Below are 21125 nucleotides of genomic sequence, written 5' to 3'. Positions count from 1 at the left end.
CTTTCTTTCTTTCTTTCTTTCTTTCTTTCTTCTTTCTTTTCCTTCCTTCCTTCCTTTCTCTCTCTCTTTCTCTCTTTCTTTCTTTTTTTTTTTGACGGAACTTCATTCTGTGGCCCAGGCTGGAGTGCCGTGGCGTGATCTCGGCTCACTGCAACCTCTGGCCCCCGGGTTCAAGCGATTCTCCTGCCTCAGCCTCCCGAGTAGCTGGGATTACAGGAGCCTGCCACCACACCCGGCTAATTTTTGTATTTTTAGTAGAGACGGAGTTTTGCCATGTTGGCCAGGCGGGGCTTGAACTTTTGACCTCAGGCGATCCACACATCTTGGCCTCCCAAAGTGCTGGGATTACAGGCGTGAGCCACTGTGTCAGACCTGAATGCATGTTTCTCTCTACATTTGCATGTACATATGTATATAACAAGTGTCAGGAGTAATGTATATGGTGGTTGCCTTGTACTGTGGGTAATTTCTGCTTTTTTTCCCCTACTGTTGCCAGAAGGTTCCGGAGGGTCTCCAGATGCTGGTGAGACCCCCGCCCCAGTTGGTTTCCAGGTTCTTGACACCTTTTCGAGAAAGAATTCAGGGTCAAGTCAGAATGCAGGGAAAGGCAAAAAGCTTTTATTGCAAAGTGACAGTATGCACTGAAGAGAGAAGTGCAGGCATGTTTGTAAGAATAAGTGACACACAGGGAGTTTGGGTTTCTCATTGTACGGGTGTTTCTTTGATTAGGGAGTGAAATAATCATTAGGTATTCTGGAAGAGGGGGGATTTCAGGGACCCCCCCTCTGTCCCATACCCCCAGGTACCACCCCCGTCTCCCTGATTTGGGTTTGCCCTGAAGAGTCATGGACATGTCAGCCTGTCTCTGTTGCCCAGGCTGGGGTGCAGTGGTGTGATCTCGGCTCACTGCAACCTCTGTCTCCTGGGTTCAAATGATCCTCCCGAGTAGCTGGACTACAGGCGTATGCCACCCTGCCCAGCTATTTTTTTGTGTATATTTTTGGTAGAGAAGGGGTTTCACCATATTGCACAGGCTGGTCTCAAACTCCTGACCTCAGGTGATCTGCCCTCCTCAGCCTCCCACAGTGCTGGGATTGCAGTCGTGAGCCACCAAACCCAGCCTTCTCCTCCTTATTTTGGGTTTTCTGTTATCCCACAGTTTCTTTGCCTAGCTCTTGTTTTAGCTCTTGTTTGGATTCTTCCATCCTCCTGCGAGCACCCAGTGATCTTCCTATCTCATTCCCCCTTCAGAGATTTCCATCCCTTATTCTTTTTTTTTTTTTTTAAGAGTTGACAATTTTATTTTCACATTTCCCAATATAAATGAAAACTGCATCTTTTTTGTCCTACTTCTCCCCTCCAAAACTATTCTCTTTGATAGGACAGGGGAGCAAGTCTTCCCTATGCTGTTTAGAAAACTCAGTATTACAGCAGCATGATCTCCTGGTGAAGCAGAACAGGTAATATAAAACTGATACAATGAGGCCTCCCCTCTATCCTTATCTGTCTGGTCGAGTCATTCCGGGCCGAGTGGGCACCATCATGGGACGGGCAGGAGGTCTCATCATTGGGGGCCCAGGCATCATTGGCATGTGGCCTCCCATGGGCGGCCTCATTCCAGGAGCAGGTCCCACTGGCATCATCCCAGGAGGAGGAGGGCCCATCATTGGCATCATGGGAGGGCCCCCCATATGGGGTGCTGGCATCATACCAGGGCGAGGAGGACCCGGAAGGCTGGGGGGAGGTGGTATCATCGCCCCTGCAGGAGGAGGAGCAGAGAATGGAGTAGGAGGTATCTTTCCTTGTTGAAATGCAGCCGTTGTTTTGTCAATCAGGCTCTGAGCCTGCTCTTCCATCCATTTCTGATAATAGTCTTTCACATTCTCTTTGTGTTTCCTTCCACTGCAGTGTGTCTTTCTCACAGATGGAGAGTCATGGGTGAGGTATGTATCGCAGTAGTCACAATAAAACTTGGGCATGTTGCTCTGCAGGATGTTGGCCACTCTGTTCCATCCCTTATTCTTAAGGGTTGATGAGGGAGGAGGCCAGTCTTCTGTGTCTTCTTGCTGATTTCAGGGCGCTGGCCCTGCCTACCAAAAGATTGGAAATCTCTGACTGCCTGGTCTAAGGGTCCCCAGGGTGCATTAGCAGGAGAGTCCCAAGTTGAAACAGGAATTGGCTGGAATCCTTGCATCACCATCATCTTTACATGGAGCTGCTATAACCTAGAAGATATAAACTTTACAAGGAAGTTGAATGTGTGTGGGCCAAATATTTTTATTATTGTTATTGTATTCATTTTTTGAGACAGTCTCGCTGTGTCACCAGGCTGGAGTTCAGTGGCGTGATGTCGGCTCACCGCAACCTCCGCCTCTCAGGCTCAAGCAATTCTCCTGCCTCAGCCTCCTGAGTACCTGGGACTACAGGCGTGCGCCACCACCCCCAGTCAATTTTTGTATTTTTAGTGGAGACAGGGTTTCACCATGTTGGCCAGGATGGTCTCAATCTCTTGACCTCATGATCTGCCCGCCTTAGCCTCCCAACGTGCTGGGATTACAGACATGAGCCACTATGCTCAGCCCAACGGATCAAATACTAACAATAAGATCCCCATTGATGGGCCTAAAAGTGGTAAAACCAGATAATAGAAAGTAGAGCAGCCTTAACGCATTCCCTACAGAATCAGCCAAAAGGTTTTCCTTTCCAAAGGTGTGAAGCCCTTTTGCTTGGTCAGTTGTGCCTGGATTCCAAAGCGAGGGAGGGTGTGGTGAGGCGTGGCTGACTCCCAGCTTCCTGTCATGGCCTGACCTAGGTTTTCAGGCTGTTGCGGCTGATATTGTTGTTTCGATTCCCTTTGGCCAAGAGGGAGATCCATTCTGATGGGGGCTTCTATTTTTTTTTTCTCTCTCTCTTTTTTTGTCAACATATCCCAGAGGCAGTGTTGGTGGCCAAGCTTTGATTCTGGCCCATATTGAGGCCAGGGTGGCATGCTACAGGCCCTGGGTCTTACACTAGTGGGGCCCCTATGGCCAAGAGACTGAGTCAAAAAACGTTGCCAGTTAAACGTTCTAGACCAGATAGGAATGGAGGTGGGCAGGGACTCAAGCTTCAGCCTGTTTTCCCTTTGCTCCCCCTTTCCCTTTTGTGTGCACTTTTAGGTCTGAAGGTTTGTCCTTTCCTGCTGCCTTTTTTTTTTTTTTTTTTTTTTTGGCTTCGTTTCTACTTTTGCAGGAGCAGGGTTAACGGACAACTGTGCCAATCTCCTCCTGGGCTTTTCCTTCACGGCCCCCCTGACTGAGCTGACCTTTGTCTTTGGCATGTTGGTGGTGGAGAGGGGGCCTGCCGGGTCCCTATGGGCAATGGCAAAACCAGAGCCTTCTGGAAGCTGGGCTCACCGGCTGCTGCTCCTCCTCCCACCACCCAAGCTGCCGAGACCTGTGGAGCAGACTTTTTTCCCTCAAGTTTATAGAGCTATCTGTAGTAGCTCACTCATGTATTCTGTAATGAATACCCCACATTCCCCACCCCTCCATCTGCCACTTTCTTATCTACCGAATTTGATCTTAACTCCTCAAAAAGCTAGCCAAGTCTGGGAGAAAGCTGGAAAGCTTAGGATGGTAAAAGGAATGCTGTTCCAAATGCAACCTTGTATTATTTTTATACTGGAAACAAATTGGAAAAGAATAAAAACAAGAGGCTTTCAAATTAGTAAACTGATGTCTCCAAGTATAAAACACACACTTTGATAACTTATTTTTATGTAATCCTGACAAAAATAGAAAAATATTGTCTTCAAAAACCTAAGGATCAAGGTTTGAAAATATAATCAGATGAGCTTTTCTCTGTCCCTATAGTTCTTGGAATTTCAAAAGGTGCAGAAAACAATTTCTTCTGATGCCCAGAGCCCAAATGAGCAGTAACAAATGTACTCCTAACACACCTTAGGGTCTACTGTCTTCATCTTCCTTAGAGTCTCCCATGCTCAACATCTCCCCATCAGCTGCCTCACTTCATCCTGCTTTTTGTTCAAAGGTTTTTTAAAAAAGAAAATACCATATGCTGAGGGGAAAAGTTGCAGGGATGCATGCCACACTATAAACAATGGTCTCTGGAATATGAAGGACTTTTACTTTTTTTTTGAGACAGAGTCTCGCTCTGTTGCCCAGGCTGGAGTGCAGCGGCACCATCTCAGCTCCCTGCAACCTCTGCCTCCTGGGCTCAAGTGATTCTCCGGCCTCAGCCTCCCAAGTAGCTGGGATTACAGGCATGTGCCATCACGCCCAGCTAATTTTTGTATTTACAGTAGAGACAGGGATTCACCATGTTGGCCGGCTGGTCTCAAACTCCTGACCTCAGGTGAGCTGCCCACCTCAGCCTCCGAAAGTGCTGGGATTACAGGCCTGAGCCACTGCGCCTGGCCGAGGGACTTTTACTTGAACATTTCTAAATTCCTACAATATTTACATTCAAATAAATGACTTACTTTTGTAAGCAAGAAAAACTAATTTTTATGAAAAGGAAACTGGTAATTATCGTATTGAAATAAAAGTTATCTAGGCATCCTTATTTTGATAACTTAATGTGAGATAAAATATCCCTATTTCCATATTTTATATATTTTCATTTTATTAATTTATTTATTTTGAGACCAAGTCTTTATCTGTCACCCAGGCTGGAGTATAGTCGTGTGATCATAGCTCACTGCAGGCTTGATCTCCTGAGCTCAAAGAATCCTCCTGCCTCAGCTTCCCAAGTAGCTGGGACCAGAGATGCGTGCCACCCACCTAATGTTTTGTAGAGATGAGGTCTGCTCTGCTGCTCAGGCAGATCTCAAACTCCTAGGCTCAAGTGATCATCCTGCCTCAGCATCCCAAAGTATTGGGATTACAGGTGTGAGCCACCGTGCCCAGCCTGTATTTGATTTTTTATTGACTTAGCAAACCAGTATTTTTCACTTTTTTTCTACTATAGGAAAAAATCTATAATCTTCAAGGAGGGGTGGGGGTGAAAACCTATTTGTAATGTGAAGTAGGACATTTGAGATTGAAATCTAACAATGAGAAGTTGAGGGGGAATAATCTACTGAAAACAGTATCGCTTAACTTTATACAGAAATGGCAACTTGGTACCTGGACATAAGTCAATATAAGGCACAGGAAGATACCACACAAAGAAGCAATTTTAAAATGATCTCTTTTTAATTTCTTAAAAAGCACATTCACAGCACACTCCAAGAATACCACACAGCAGCGGTTTGCTGCTCTTTGTCAGAATATGTCAGAAAACAAAACAAAAAAAGTTTTAAATGCTAAATGTTTTAAAAATTAGTTCTCTGAAATTTCTGTAAAGCCAGTATCACCAGTCATCTAAATCTTTATTTTGGAACAGTAAATCTTTCAAAAACGTAATGAGCATCTACCCAAAATCACACTTCTCTGAAATGCAATTAAAAGCTATCCAACAAAAACAAAAATAAATATTTTTCTAGAAAGAACATATTTGGCATTTTAAAATAATGTTAAAAACAGCTTTCTCAAATGTAAATGATGTCTAGATTTTTACTTTCTATTACCAGACAGAAGGTTTGGATCTTAGTGGTTCCAATCTGACTTCAGTAATAGGAGGAATGATTACATTGAAGTTAATGAACTTCAATCCTAACAAAGCCAACATACTTTTCTAGCACAGTGATTGCTTTTTCAAAGTGGCGTCCAGCACGTACTAAAAACTACTGCGAGTAAGGCCAGATAGCTCAAATTAGTTGATTAATTTGGTATCCAAATTGGGCTTTTTTTTTTTTTTTTCTTCCTGGAAACAGAGTCTCACTCTGTCGCCCAGGCTGGAGTGCAGTGGCATGATCTCAGCTCACTGCAACCTCCGCCTCCCGGGTTCAAGCGATTCTCCTGTTTGAATCGCTTGAACCGCACCTGGCCCCCAAATTGTTTTATATATACCTTTCATCCTTTGATTTAATATTTCTAATTTGTGATATTTCTCTGAAAATCAATCAAGTACACAGTTTTAGTGAAATGTGAACGGAATTTTGCTTCATTAACTAAATTAAAATACGTCAAACATGGTTCAATCTTATATTCTGTCCTCTCAGATAATTTACATTTTATTGATAAATGTAGATTAGCCACACTATGAGTTATATCCTAACCATTTTACCTAAATGTAGAAAAGCTGAAAGTTGACTGGATAGTTAAAAAGCTGTTATATATTTCTCTCTTTCAGAAACCTATGATGCCTTTTCTTAGATATAAGTATGGAAAAAGAATTCTGTTCATTTTCATGATATATCAACAAAAATTACATGGCTTATATCTATTTCTGTCAGCCATTCTGAAACCAAATTTCCATTTGTTCTACCCATTAAAGAGCACACATTTTCCTTTAGAATCACGGCCACAGTCTGGAAACATAATGGAGAAAGGCTAACTCTGGGCCAATAAAATATTCAAGGGAAGACGCAACACAAAACAGGGAGGTGAATAAAGCAACTATGTCGTAATGAAACCCTCCCTTGTAAACACATCTGTCCTTTCCTCCCATATTTGGAAATGTTGCCTAAGTTTTAAAAATTATCATCAAGACATTTTACACCACAAGTCATGTAAAATTAGGTCTACTTCAGCCAGATAACCTATAGCTGTTAAAGAATTATATTATGAGAGGTAGTGACATTTTATTCTCTCAATGCTGAGCTAAAAATTCCACACATCTGGCACATGGGTTACAAGGGGGGAAAGCAGAGAAGCACCATTGCCCACTCCTCGTGTTCTGGTATTTCAAGTCGCCCATCACTTCATTTGCTATTGGCAGCTGACACTCACTGCTGTGTTAACACGGAAGCAGTGGGTATTAGTGCTATTCATCATATGGTGCTGGTGGGTCTCCATCATCTTTCAAAAAGGAAGCAGCTTTCCTTCCATTCTTCTGAACGTGATCTTCATTCATTTTCTCCAGAGCTTCTATCTACAAAAATAATACATTGAATCCATTTGTCAAAATCCTACTTTTCACAGAAACCATATTTTAGATTGTGCTAGTAATTTTTGTCTTTTTTTGAAATGGAGTCTCACTCTGTCACCCAGGCTGGAGTACAGTGGTGCAATCTCGGCTCACTGCAACCTCTGCCTCCTGGGTTCAAGCAATTCTCCTGCCTTAGCCTCCCTAGTAGCTGGGACACATGTGCCACCACACCCAGCTAATTTTTGTATTTTTAGTAAAGATGGGGTTTCACTATGTTGTCCAGGCTGGTCTTGAACTCCTGACCTCAGGTGTTCCACCCGCCTTGGCCTCTCAGAGTGCTAGGATTACAGGCGTGAGCCACCATGACCGGCCAATTTTTTTATTTTTTAATGGAGTTTATGTTGCTCAGGCTCTTCTCAAACTCCTGGGCTCAAGAGATCCTCCCTCCTTGGCCTCCCAAAGTGCTGGGATTACAGGAATAACAGGAGTGAGCTGCCATGCCTGGCTGAGTCAGTAATTTTTACTCTCTTAAAAACTAGGTTATTCCTAATGATTCTGCCTTTGAGTTGAAATTACTATGTGTGTGTGTGTGTGTGTGTGCAGCGTGCATGCATCCAAGTGTACACAGATAGTCATACATACATGTATTTTTTTTAACTTGATTACAAGGGTCAATATTTACTAACTTTATCCAGCTAGCAATTGGAATCATCTATGTTTTGAAATATATTCTATAAAACATTCCAGAAACAGGAAAAAGAGAATTCTACCATTCATCAAACAACAGTATCACTTACTTACTGAGCAACTGTATTGTGCTGGAAGCTGAATTTACTCTTTCTGTTATTTCTCTCTAGCCTTAGGCTAGGCACAGCTTACCCAAACTCAAGTCATCCGGGGGAGTTCTGGAACACTCAGTAATCATTCTCTGCTTTGGTATAACATTGGGAATAATTAACTGCTATTTCACCTTTTAGATTTTGTTCAATTGTAAGAGACTTTCTCTGGAGGAAGCTTTTTCATGGTTCTCTAGATCTGATATTATAATAACTGGGTATTTCCAAAGATGGGCACTTCTAACTTTCTATGTTTAGTAAAGGGCAGGGACCATGTTACTGCTTTTTGTATCACTCAGAGTGTTCATCAACTTCTGCATTCATTAAATAGGGGAAATATGAGTCTACTGAAAATGTGCAGTTTGCCCATCTTAACCAAATGGTGCCCTCGTGAAGAAATGTTTTGCTGTGTGTGTATTCTGAATTTCAAGCATAGAAAAAAACAGGCCAAGCACAGTGGCTCATGCTTGTAATCTCAGCACTTTGGGAGGCCAAGGTGGGCGGATCACTTGAGGCCAGGAGTTCAAGACCAGCCTGGCCAACACGGCGAAATACCGTCTCTACCAAAAATACAAAAATTACAAGCATAGTGGTGCACACCTGTAGTCCCAGCTACTTGGGAGGCTGAGGCAGGAGAATCGCTTGAACCCAAGAGGCAGAGGTTGCAGTGAGCCGAGATCAAGCCACTGCATTCCAGCCTGAGTGACAAACCAAGACTCCATCTCAAAAAAAAAAAAAAAGAAATGGAAAAGAAAAAACCAAAAACATCTGAAGAAAAGAAAAATCTCCAATTAATTTTGTTTTTGGGGGAAAGGGAGGATAAAACTAGCTCTGGGTTTCAGTTATCTCCTCTCTGCAGTTCTGCATGACCAGTAAGGTGAAAAACAGCTGTTTATCACATACCTCAGCTAAAAAATCAGCTTCATTATCTGCTGAGATGTTTAAGCCTGAAACAGCACTGAAGAGTTCTCGTTCACTAAGGGCTTCCTTGACTCCTCCTTTCTGGAAAAACTAGAAAGGAAATACAAGAAAGTCAGTAAGAAGGTATTAGCAAGGCTCTCTAATAAACTAAGAACAGGGAGCAGCACATTTATAAAGAGACACCACTACATTCCCTCCCTCATTTCTCAAGCATCGATTTTCCTACTTCCAAGCTGGACTATGCTCAGGTTCTAGTTGCTTTTCATCCTCTCACATATCCATTCTGCCTTCTGGATTTAGCTCATCCCACTGCACCTCCTATAGCTATAAAAATGAGTGCTATATATAAAACCACTTGGCATTGCTTTGAATATGTAAAGGAAATACTTTCACTAAACCCCAGAAATTAAAAATTTCAAGCAGACTCACAGGTTATTTCCAATATGAAGTTACTCTATCCTTTAGAAACATCATTCCTATCTGAATCTACTGCCAACAATTCATTTCCCTTAGAAATGCCAAACAAGTATGACCCAACCCTGTGCTTACTGAATTTTACCTTATGTATATATATGTTTCGTTTTTTTAAGAGACAAGGCCTAGCACTGTCACCCAGGCTGGAGTGCAGTGGCACAATCACAGCTCACTATAATCTTGAACTTCTGGACTCAAACAATCCTCTTGCCTCAGCCTCCCTAGTAAAACAGCCTCCCAGTTAGAGCAGCTAGGACTACAGACATGTTCCACCACACCCAGCTACTTTTTAAATTTTTTTGGAGAGACAGGAGTCTCACTATATTGCCCGGCTGGTCTCAAACTCCTGGGCTCAAGCAATCCTCCCTCCCTGGCTTCCCAAAGTTTTGAGATTATAGGCATGAACCACCATGCCCAGCCACCTAATCTTTTTTCCCTGCTTCACAGTGACAGTGATCAGACACTGTCTCACAATGGAGACTGTCTCTCTTTTAATGGTAATAATTGCAGCAAGCACGCAGGCACACCATATGCCAGCTTCTGTTTTAAGCACTATGCACACATTAAATGTCTACTTAATTGCTTATATACAAGGAGCCAAAACACTCATTCCCTTGAACATTTTTTTTTTTTTTTTTTGAGATGGAGCCTCGCTCTGTTGCCCAGGCTGGATGGAGTACAGTGGCACGTTCTTGGCTCACTGTAACCTCTGCCTCCCAGGTTCAAGTGAGTCTCCTGCCTCAGCCTCCTGAGTAGCTGGGATTACAGGCACCTGCCACCACACCCGGCTAATTTTGTATTTTTAGTAGAGATGGGGTTTCACCATGTTGGCCAGGCTGGTCTTGAACCTCTGACATCAAGTGATCCACCCACCTCGGCCTCCCAAAGTGCTGGGATTACAGGCGTGAGCCACCGCGCCTGGCACCCCTTGAACATTTTACCCAACTATGAGACATGGAATCAAATTCTTGCAAAATGAAATATGACAAATTGATCTTTATATCCTTGTCCTGAAAGCAGCCAGTATTCCTTCCTTCAATTTCTAAGAATATGGTCCTCTTACTTAGGAGTGAGAAAAATACCTACAGCTGTTACATCCAACAAAAAAAGGTATATTGGTTTACACGTCTACCTGTGAGACATTCCTGCAGTCCCGGAACAAGAACTCCAGGCCATGAGGATGGGTAGGTTCTACTGACTGACTGACATCGATCAACCAGACCTATTTCAATACAGAACACAGATTGATGTATTTACATTTTAAATTTTACTTAAAGTAATTAAATCTGAATGTTAACAAAATGTTCTCCTCACCTTTCCAGCATGCCACAGCATGTTATACTCACTGAGGTCAGCATGGACAAGCCTACATTCATGATATAACTGCCGCATCAACTGTGAAGAGGGAAGGCACACATTAGGAAATGAATAAATTAAGTGGGATTATATAGTTATATTATTGATGATGACACCCCCCCAAGTCTTTTTTTTTTTTTTTTTTGAGACGGAGTCTTGCTCTGTTGCCCAGGTTGGAATGCAGTGGTGTGATCTCAGCTCACTCCGGTCCTGGGTTCACGCCATTCTCCTGCCTCAGCCTCCTGAGTAGCTGAGACTATAGGCACCCGCCACCACGCCTGGCTAATTTATTGTATTTTCTTAGTAGAGACGGGGTTTCACTGTGTTAGCCAGGATGGTCTCGATCTCCTGACCTCGTGGTCCGCTAGCCTCGGACTCCCAAAGTGCTGGGATTACGGGCGTGAGCCACCACGCCCGGCCCCCCTAAAGTCTTATAGTAGAAATCAACATTAATGCATTTGTTTGCCAGCCCTAATATAATTAAATAGGAAAGTTTCATCACTATTTAATCTCTTCCCTAGGCACCCCACCTCCCAAAGACGCCAGAAAAACATACTTGATTTTCCTTTCAATGTTTTCCTTTGGAAGCAGAGAAAGGTGGATCACCTTTCTAGCAGTATCTTTAAAAATTAATTCGGACTAACATTTCCATATTTAGATCAACGGCTGCACTACATGACAGCTTCATGCAGAGATTGCATCAAGTAGCACATTATGTTTCTCCAGTGTTCAATTAAAACTACAGAGGGATAATGGCAGTATTAGGAGCATTTTCTTAACCTAGAAGGCCCTTAGATTGAATTCAGTTGCTATTTCAAAGCACGTAGTTTCCTTGAGATTCCCGACATGTGCCTTCCAACTTAACACCTGCACTCCCTACTATTTTCAATTTTCATCATCACTCTCTTATGATGAGACCAAACCTGCTTCCTTTCCTTCACTGTTAAAGTTGTAACGTTCAATGGCTGGGTGTGGTGGCTCACACCAGTAATCCCAGCACTTTGGGATGCTGAGGCAAGAGGATCACTTGAGCCCAGGAGTTCAAGACCAGCCTGGGCAACATAGTGAGACCCCATCTCTTATTTGGAAAAAAAAAAAAAAAGCCCCCAAAAACTAACATTCAATAAAGCACACAAACTAATGAGGCACTTTATCTGCTAAATGTAGTAACAGCAAATTTTATTTAATGAAGTTTTGTGAAAAATAGCTTCATGTAATACGTCACTAATCCTAGCAACGAAGACTTCCCTGGTTAAGTCTGTAAGTTTTCTAAAACTATTTAAGACACACACATATTGATAGAAAAACAACTCTTCCGTGTTAACATTCTTTCACAAACTTCAACTTGTCTTTATTCTAGCACCTTCAAATAGCACTATTTAAGGAACTTGAGTTTTTTTTGTTTGTTTGTTTTTTAAGAGATAGGGTCTTGCTCTATCTCTTGCCCAGGCTGGAGTGCAGTGGCACAATCATAGCTCACTGCTGCCTTAAGTTCCTGGGCACCAGTGATCCTCCCACCTTAGACTCCTGAGTAGCTAGACTACAGGTGTATGCCACCATGGCCAGCTAATTTTTAATTTTTTTTATTTTTTTTATTTATTTATTTATTTATTTTTTTTTTTGAGACGGAGTCTCGCTCTGTCGCCCAGGCTGGAGTGCAGTGGCCGGATCTCAGCTCACTGCAAGCTCCGCCTCCTGGGTTTACGCCATTCTCCTGCCTCAGCCTCCCAAGTAGCTGGGACTACAGGCGCCCGCCACCTCGCCCGGCTAGTTTTTTGTATTTTTTAGTAGAGACGGGGTTTCACCATATTAGCCAGGATGGTCTCGATCTCCTGACCTCGTGATCCGCCCGTCTCGGCCTCCCAAAGTGCTGGGATTACAGGCTTGAGCCACCGCGCCCGGCCAATTTTTTTTTTTTTTTATTTTTTATTTGAGACAGAGTCTCGCTCTGTCACCCAGGCTGGAGTGCGGTGGCGCAATCTCGGTTCACTGCAACCTCCACCTCCCTGGTTCAAGCAATTCCCCTGCCTCAGCCTCCCGAGTAGCTGGGATTACAGGCACATGCCCAGCTAATTTTTTTGTATTTTTAGTAGACAGGGTTTCACCATGTTGCCCAGGCTAGTCTCAAACTCCTGGGCTCAAGTGATCCTCCTGCCTCAGCCTCCCAAAGCTCTAGATTACAAGTGTGAGCCACCATGCCTGGCTTCTTTAAGGACATTTTTTTAAAGTTTAGAGGAAATATGTTTTTTTTTTTTTTTTTTGAGACGGAGTCTCGCTCTGTCACCCAGGCTGGAGTGCAGTGGCCGGATCTCAGCTCACTGCAAGCTCCGCCTCCCGGGTTTATGCCATTCTCCTGCCTCAGCCTCCTGAGTAGCTGGGACTACAGGCGCCCGCCACCTCGCCCGGCTAGATTTTTGTATTTTTTTAGTAGAGACGGTATTTCACCGTGTTAGCCAGGATGGTCTTGATCTCCTGACCTCGTGATCCGCCCATCTCGGCCTCCCAAAGTGCTGGGATTACAGGCTTGAGCCACCGCACCTGGCCGGAAATATATTTTAAAGGCAGTATGTGAATGCTTTTAAAAGCACAACTTACATGAAGAGTTTGATAGTAGGCTTCTTTCATTTCTTCACTATTGAGCTTTACTTCTTTTAATTTAGGGGCTGGAACTTGATCATGACCAATAAAAGACATAACTAAAATGTGTTTCTTCAGTAGTACAACTGTTGGACAAGGAATTCCAGCTCTCTGCATTCTATACAGAAAGAAATGATTCAGAATATACAGATCAGAAGGAGAAAAAATGTCATTTATTCAATAAATATTAATAAGGGCCTACAATGAGCTGGCACTATGTTCTACCCTGGTGACATGGGAATACAAAGACAATAAAACACCGCCTCTACTCGTAGGGAGCTCAGGGACTGATGGAAATGACAGACAAGAGACAATTACAATGCAGCGTGACGTACACACTGGCAGAGGTACGGGTAGGAGCTATAGGAACACACAGCACCAAGGATGGCTTATTAGAAGAAGAGGTAGGGAACAGGAATTAGCCAGATGAAGACAGTGCAAGGGAATGCAGGGAGGTGTTCAAGAGCACAGTCCATTTGGGGAATGTGTATCAATCAACATAGCTGGATCTGTGAGTAGGAGGAAGAGCAATGTGGGCTGAGGCTGCAGAGACAGGCAAGCTCCACTATGGAACACTGTTTTATAAGAAAGGCAGGAATTTCAGGAGTATAGAAAAGAGACTGGAGGACAGCAAGGCCTTCTAGAAAATTATTCTACCTGGAATTAATTAATTGAAAAAAATTTTTTTTTTGGAGACAAGGTCTCGGGAGTCTAATGTTTCCGGGTTGGTTTTGAACTCCTAGGTTCAAGCAATCCTCCCATCTCAGCCTCCCAAGTAGCTGGGAGTAGACGTGCACACCATGCCCGGCTTATTTTGGTGGGGAACTCTCAGTAGAATTTTGTAACTGAGATATATGAATAATTACTTCTGAAAGCAAACATCTTTAGAAAATAACAAACTAAAATTAAGCTTTTAATAGATTAAGGTAATGGAAAGGTTTTTAATGAGAAGGATTATTACTGAATTCCTTGGTTGATAAAACAAATTCCTTGATAGAAAATAAATTGCTTAGAAAAGTCAGATACAAGTATAAAAATTTAAACAAAATGTAATTTGATTGGTAAGAACTTACTCCCACAAAATTAACAAACTAAATGTAACAAACATTTTCTGAAACACAAAAGAAACCATTTTTTATGCTAAAGCCTAATTGGATGCTGGAAGTTTTACTTCTTGACAAAAGCAATTTAAAAATGGCATTTAGATATATGATAAAGTGTCCAAGGCAGAAAAAGACCAGATTTCCCTCAAGTTTCATTGAGGAAAGAAAAAACAAAATGGCCTTTTCATTCTAAAAGTATGAATTGAGGTTATACACCTGGCCTTTCATTATTTCTATAAATGAATGTAAAAGAAAGCATGGATTTTTTTATCCTAACGCAAAAAGATATTTACCCAAGATTACATCTAGCACAATATTTTCTTTACCTTGCGAGATTGTGCATTTCTTTTTCTGCCCACATGCGGATGATCTTACGTGGATTTAGTTTACTGAAGCGATCTTTAAACCTGAAATCATCTTTAATATATTTGTCACGATTCTTAAACTCATTAAGGGTTGTTTTAAATACCTTGATGGCACATTCTGTAGGTATAACTTTACTATCTTCCTTTTCATCCTCCATGCTAAGTGGAAGAAAAAAATCAAGTCAGTACAAGTTGCCGGCTCACAAGTACAACAATTTCAACACAAAGATTCTATAACACTAAATTAGATCTGCCCTCTCTCAGCGTCAAGTCTTGTTTTTTAAGCCTTTAGGTTTTGGATCTTAATAAAGCCTTAGGTTTTGGTTTGATTTTTTAAATAAAACATACTTTCAAATAAATTGTCAACCAATTTTCAACCATCCATCACATAATGTTCTTCACTTAATGACTATGGAATCAAGCTTGAAATACAATGAAGACATATGCACTTGAAAATAGGCTACAGTCTTCCCGATATGGTTCAGCAGCAAAATTCAATAAAAGCAACAAATAAAACAGCTTTTTAAAACATAACTCTTTCACTCCCAGCAGACATAAAGGTGAATGAAATGGTTCCTGCCCCGCAAGTCTGCGAGAAGTGGCAGCAGAGAGTAAAAGTACATGAATAGGAAAGGCCTCTTTTCGTTGGAAAGATCAGGCAAGACTTCATGGCACAAGCGCCATCTGAAACAGAAACAGGCCAATGGGTAGGATTTGAACAGCATGAACAAAAGCAGAGGCAGGAAACCACAGGACATGTCTGAGGAACAACAAACACTAGAGTTAAGACTTGGCTGGAGAGATAATGAAAATAAACTGGAGCTAAAGGACAGGACAGAGGCACATCTGTGAAGAGCCTGGACAAATTCCTAGAGGTGATGGGGAGCTGCGAGGGTTTCTGTGTATGGCACTCTCATATGCGTCCTTCATGAAGATCTAGTGAACGATACCATCAGCATGAGAGGGCACAGGGACAGGCTAGAGGTGTGAGGCGACTCAGGATGCTACTGCAATAGTCCCCAAGTAGTGAGCTTCAGTCATGATGGTGGCAGTGGGAGTGAAAAGGTGGATGGAATGAGAAACAATATTAATATTTACCTTTAAATATCTGATAGGATGTTAATCTGGGACAGAAAGGAACTGTATTTCCAAAGGACAGAATCTGAATCAAACCTCCTTCTGCACCATATTCTCCCGGCTGACTCCTCTTCCATCTAGTCTCAAAAGGTTAAAGTCCTTCACCTGGTTCTAAGAAACCTCCCTTCTCTTCCCGGGCAATTTCACTTAGCCCCATGGCTCTATATATCATCTCTATATAGATAACTCCCACATTTCTTTTTTTTTTTTTTTTTTTTTTTTGAGATAGTCTCACTCTGTCACCCAGGCTGGAGTACAGTGGTACGATCCCGGCTCACTGCAACCTCCGTCTCCCAGGTTCAAGCTATTCTCCTGCCTCAGCCTCCTGAACAGCTGGGATTAAAGGCACGCACCACCATGCCCGGCTAATTTTTGTATTTTTAGTAGAGATGGGTTTTCGCCATGTTGGCCAGGCTGGTCTCGAACTCCTGACCTCAGATGATCCACCCAACTCAGCCTCTGAAAGTGCTAGATTACAGGCGTGAGCCACCGTGCCTGGCCGATAACTCCCACATTTCTATCCCAGTCCTGACTTTCCCTAGAACTTCAGGCCCATTTATCCAACTCCTACCTCACATCACTTAGAAGTCTAACAGGCATCTCAAATTTAACATGCCCAAAACAAAACTCATGCTAGCTGAGTCCTTACCCTACCCTTCCCCAGGCTCTCACCTCATCAAATGGCACCACCATCAGCTGCTCTAGCCCAGAATCTGTCCTCCCACACCCACATCCAATCCAATAGCATGTGCTGTTCACTCTACCTCCAAAACACACGCCAACACTCTCCTACTCTTCACTTCCACTACTGCCCTCCTTAGTCCAACCCTTCACCATTTCTCACTTCAACTACTACAATGTTTTTAACTGATCTTACTGCCTCTTCTCTTCTCCTCCTATAATTCATTTTCCACACAGCAATCTTTTGAAAATAAGAATCAAGTCATAGCTTTGGTTCCCAGAGCAGCTAAAGAGCAGACTCCTTACCCTGGCCTACAAAATCCTACCTGGTCCAGCCCCTGCTTACTCCTCTAGCCCCCTCTCCCATTCACATCCTATGCTCCAGGGAGACTGGGTTTCTTATGCTCCCTCAAAGACACTAACTTTGTACCTATCCTAAGGCATTAGCACTAGCTATTCTCTAGTCCAGAATGCCCATCCGTCTGATCTTTGATGTATCCTAGATGTGTCACTCACATGTCATTTCACTGGAGAAGTGTTCCCTGTCCTACTAATAAAGCTAGTCAGCCTGTCACTATGACATCATCCTATTTTAAGTATCCACATAGCACATATCTGATATTTTTGTTTATTATTGTCATGGAGAGGGGTTGAGGACGGGGGAAGCACATTCCATTAGACCAGAGACCTTCCTTGTACCATTCATTGCCGTATCCCTAGTACCTGGAAGAGTACATGACAGCTGCTCAACTATTTGGTAAACAGATGACACAATTTTCAGGGAGACAGATTAGAGACTCTATTCAGAGAAGAAATCTCTAATAACTTAAAAGACATTATGACAGAATAGGCTAGATTTTGAGATAAGAAGCTCCTTTCATTGGACTAGTTTAACCACACACTAGGTGAGGCCCTAGCAAAAATGCCATACAAGAGATCCCTTACTTGGAAGGTCTCTAGGATCGAGTCCAATTTATAAGATTTGCCTTGTCATTGTCCTACTACAAAAAGATCCTGTTTCTTAGCAAATGACACATCCGTCTGCCTAGCTTTTAAGGTCCTCCTTACCAATTTCCAATTTGCTTACACCACTTTACTTCCCACTACCTCTGAGCACATACCTTCCTAATCTTCTCAGTACCTAAACTTCAACCCTCCCACCCTTAGCCTTTATCTTAAAGAATTAAACATCACAGATGATGCTTAAGTGCTCTCTGATTACTATTCCCCATCTTAACTCACCAGAGGCAATAACTATCATAAATGCTGTATTTCTAGTCTCTTTTAAAAGATAATATATAAGTATCCACAAGCATCTATAAATATCTCTGTAATTTTCTGTATGACTTAAAAAATTTAAATAGATGATATACTGTATATATATTCTGCAACTACCTTTTATACTCAACATTGGATTTTTTTTTTTTTTTTTTTGAGACGAAGTCTTGCTCTGTCACCCAGGCTAGAGTGCAGTGGCGTGATCTCGGCTCACTGCAAGCTCCGCTCCCAGGTTCACACCATTCTCCTGCCTCAGCCTCCCGAGTAGCTGGGAGTACAGACACCTGCCACCATGCCCAGCTAACATTTTTGTATTTTTTAGTAGAGACGGAGTTTCACTGTGTTAGCCAGGATGGTCTCGATCTCCTGACCTCATGATCCGCCTGCCTCAGCCTCCCAATGGATTTTTCTTTAACCTATTTTTAAAATCCAGATTAAGATCCAACTTCATTATGATATCTTCCCTGAATGTGCCTGGCAATGATCTTGTTCTATTCGCTATTCCTATCCCATATAAGGTCTCATTTGCATAACTGGGTACTCTATTATGTAATTATCTTTCATTGACCATAATGGTTCTTACTGTAATGTTCTCTTTTTAGCTAAAGCTTAAGCTCTTTGAGAGTAAAAAATATGTCTTATATTTTATTCCCTGAGTAATCTAGGACAAATTACTGCTTGAATAATTGTTGATTGCCTGACCAACCTGAGAGTGACAGAAACCAGAGCTTTGACCCAGGCACAGTGGCTCACACCTGTAATCCCAACACTTTGGGAGGCTGAGGTGGGTGGATCACAAGGTCAGGTATTTGACACCAGCCTGGCCAACATGGTGAAACCCCATCTCTACTTAAAAATACAAAAATTAGCCTGGCGTGGTGGTGTGCACCTGTAATCCCAGCTACTGGGGAGGCTGAAGCAGGAGAATCACTTGAACCCGGGAGGTAGAGGTTGCTGTGAGCCAAGATTGTGCCACTGCACTCCAGCCTGGATGACAGAGCAAGACTCCATCAAAAAAAAAAAAAAAAAAAAGGAAGGAAGGAAGGAAGGGAGGCAGGGAGGGAAGAAACCAATCAACCAGAGCTTTGTGGAAAGCAGAATTCTAAGATGACTCCAAAAACTCCCAGCCCCCTTGGTGTGCACACCCTGTATAATATCTCCTTCCCTTGAGCATGTGTGGGATAGCCACTCCCTGGTTAGGTCATGTGGCAAAGGTGATGGTCTAGTCATTCCCATGATAACATCCCACTAAGCCTCAGTCTTAGCAGACTGGAGAGATTCTCCTGCTGGCTTTGAAGGTGTGAGCTAGTGTGTGAAGGGACCTGTGAGACGGCCCCATGGCTGCAGGGGCCTCGAGGAGTTGAGAGCGGCCCACTGCTGACAGCCAACAAGAGAGTGGGACCTCAGTCCTACAGCTGCAAGGAACTGAAAGGTGGCCAAGGGAAGAGGACACCAAGCTCCAGAAAGGAACACAGGCTGGCCAACACCTAGACTGCAAGCTTGTGAAACCCTGAACAGAGAACCTAGTTAAGCCGTGCCTGGATTCTGTCAACACAAACTACGAGACAATAAATGGATGCTGTTTTAGGCTGCTAAGTCTGTGGCAATTTGTTATGTACCACAGAAAACTAACAAACTTTTAAAAGCATTTACTTTTAGCTGTAGAAAACTGAATGTTCTCTAGTTTTGCTAACTTAGAAACGTTAAAGTACAGACTGTGATACCAATTCCACCAGAAAGACTGATCATTTATTTTATTAGAGTATATTAAGTATAACAGGCCAGGCACAGGGGCTCATGCCTGTAATCTTGGCACTTTGGGAGGCCAAGATGGGTGGATCACCTGATGTCAGGAGTTTGAGACCAGCCTGGCCAACATGGTGAAACCCCATCTCTACTAAAAACACACAAATTAGCCAGGCGTGGTGGTGTGTGCCTGTAGTTCCAGCTACTTGGGAGGCTGAGACAGGAGAATCGCTTGAACCCAGGAGGCGGAGGTTGCAGTGAGCCGAGATTGTGCCATTGTACTCCACCCTGGGCAACAAGAGCAAAACTCCATCTCAAAAAAAAAAAAAAAAAGAGTATATTAAGTATAACAGAAAATGGACAAAGGATAAACAAGAGAGAAGACAAGAAAAAGAAATACAAATGGCCGGTAAAGCACTTGAAAAAAATGTACAACTTAATCATAATTAAATAAATGCACACCAAAATACCAAGATACTACTTTTCATCTTTCACACTGACAAAAAGCATTAGATTTGACAGTACTAAACATTGATAAAGACGAGGAAGGCCGGAAGTAGTGGCTCACGCCTATAATTCCAGCATTTTGGGAGGCCGAGACGGGTGGATCACCTGAGGTCAGGAGTTCGAGGCCAGCCTGGCCAATATGGCAAAACTCTGTCTCTACTAAAAATACAAAAATTAGCCGGGCGTGGTGGCATGCGCCCGTAATCCCAGCTACTCTGGAGTCTGGGACAGGAGAATCACTTGAACCCAGGAGGCAGAGATTGCAGTGAGCCGAGATCACGCCACTGTACTCCAACCTGGGCAACAACAGTGAAACTCCATCTCAAAAAAAAGAAAATAATATACACACTGAAAAAAACTGGAGTCGTCTACCCAAAATTATTAATGATTATCTCTGGGTGGTGGTATTAGGATGACTGTGTTTTTTATACATTCCTATACTGCCTGGACTTTCTACAGTAACACTTTAAAAATTACGCTGCGGCCGGGCGCGGTGGCTCAAGCCTGTAATCCCAGCACTTTGGGAGGCCGAGGCGGGCGGATCACGAGGTCAGGAGATCGAGACCATCCTGGCGAACGCGGTGAAACCCCGTCTCTACTAAAAAATACAAAAAACTAGCCGGGCGAGGTGGCGGGCGCCTGTAATCCCAGCTACTCGGGAAGGCTGAGGCAGGAGAATGGCGTAAGCCCGGGAGGCGGAGCTGGCAGTGAGCTGAGATCCGGCCACTGCACTCCAGCCTGGGCGACAGAGCGAGACTCCGTCTCAAAAACAAAAAATTACGCTGCTTGCCATGCAGCATTATCTTTGATTCTGTGTAAATCCATTAATCTTGGGGAGAAGAGACTAAGTTTTCACATGATGGTATCATATTTTGCTCATTTACCTCCCTCCATATGCATGAAAGACAACAGATTCCTTTCCTGTACTAATACAGCCAGTGATTGTCTCCAACATTCCAGAGTTGACCATTTTATACATAAGTAAACGTGTCTTAGGATCAACTGCTTTTTCCTGCAAGAGATAAAGCACTGTAAGTGAAAATGACTGCTAATCATAAAATATTTTCTGAGCCACTTCTAATAACTTTTTTTTTTCTTTGAGACGGAGT

At 42.9% G+C, this 21125-nt stretch overlaps 2 protein-coding genes across 3 annotated transcripts in view; both read right to left on the bottom strand.

Annotated features, from left to right (window-relative positions):
- Positions 1 to 1270: 1270 nt before the first annotated feature.
- Positions 1271 to 2004, bottom strand: LOC104678043 (U1 small nuclear ribonucleoprotein C). The gene has a single exon (XM_010383235.2). The coding sequence runs from the start codon at positions 1977 to 1979 to the stop codon at positions 1500 to 1502; it is 480 nt and encodes a 159-aa protein (XP_010381537.1). The 5' UTR covers positions 1980 to 2004; the 3' UTR covers positions 1271 to 1499.
- Positions 2005 to 5176: 3172 nt separating this feature from the next.
- Positions 5177 to 21125, bottom strand: part of RIOK3 (RIO kinase 3) — a 30834-nt gene continuing 14885 nt past the window's right edge. For both annotated transcript variants that reach the window (XM_010383236.2, XM_030926020.1), the window contains 7 exons: positions 20901 to 21028; positions 14629 to 14826; positions 13158 to 13317; positions 10521 to 10601; positions 10339 to 10428; positions 8715 to 8822; positions 5177 to 6978 (listed from right to left, as the gene is read on the bottom strand). In XM_010383236.2, coding sequence (XP_010381538.1) covers positions 6871 to 6978; positions 8715 to 8822; positions 10339 to 10428; positions 10521 to 10601; positions 13158 to 13317; positions 14629 to 14826; positions 20901 to 21028 — 873 coding nt within the window. In that variant the 3' untranslated portion in view covers positions 5177 to 6870. The remainder of the gene's footprint in view (positions 6979 to 8714; positions 8823 to 10338; positions 10429 to 10520; positions 10602 to 13157; positions 13318 to 14628; positions 14827 to 20900; positions 21029 to 21125) is intronic.

This window comes from Rhinopithecus roxellana, chromosome 21 (assembly GCF_007565055.1).
Source record: "Rhinopithecus roxellana isolate Shanxi Qingling chromosome 21, ASM756505v1, whole genome shotgun sequence".
Classification (NCBI taxonomy): Eukaryota; Metazoa; Chordata; class Mammalia; order Primates; family Cercopithecidae; genus Rhinopithecus; species Rhinopithecus roxellana.
The sequence above is the reverse complement of the archived record's forward strand: the minus strand, read 5'-3'. Positions and strand labels throughout refer to the sequence as shown.

Bases quoted from the DNA above. Each gene is read 5' to 3' on its own strand.
- LOC104678043 (XM_010383235.2), bottom strand. From the start codon at position 1,979: ATGCCCAAGTTTTATTGTGACTACTGCGATACATACCTCACCCATGAC.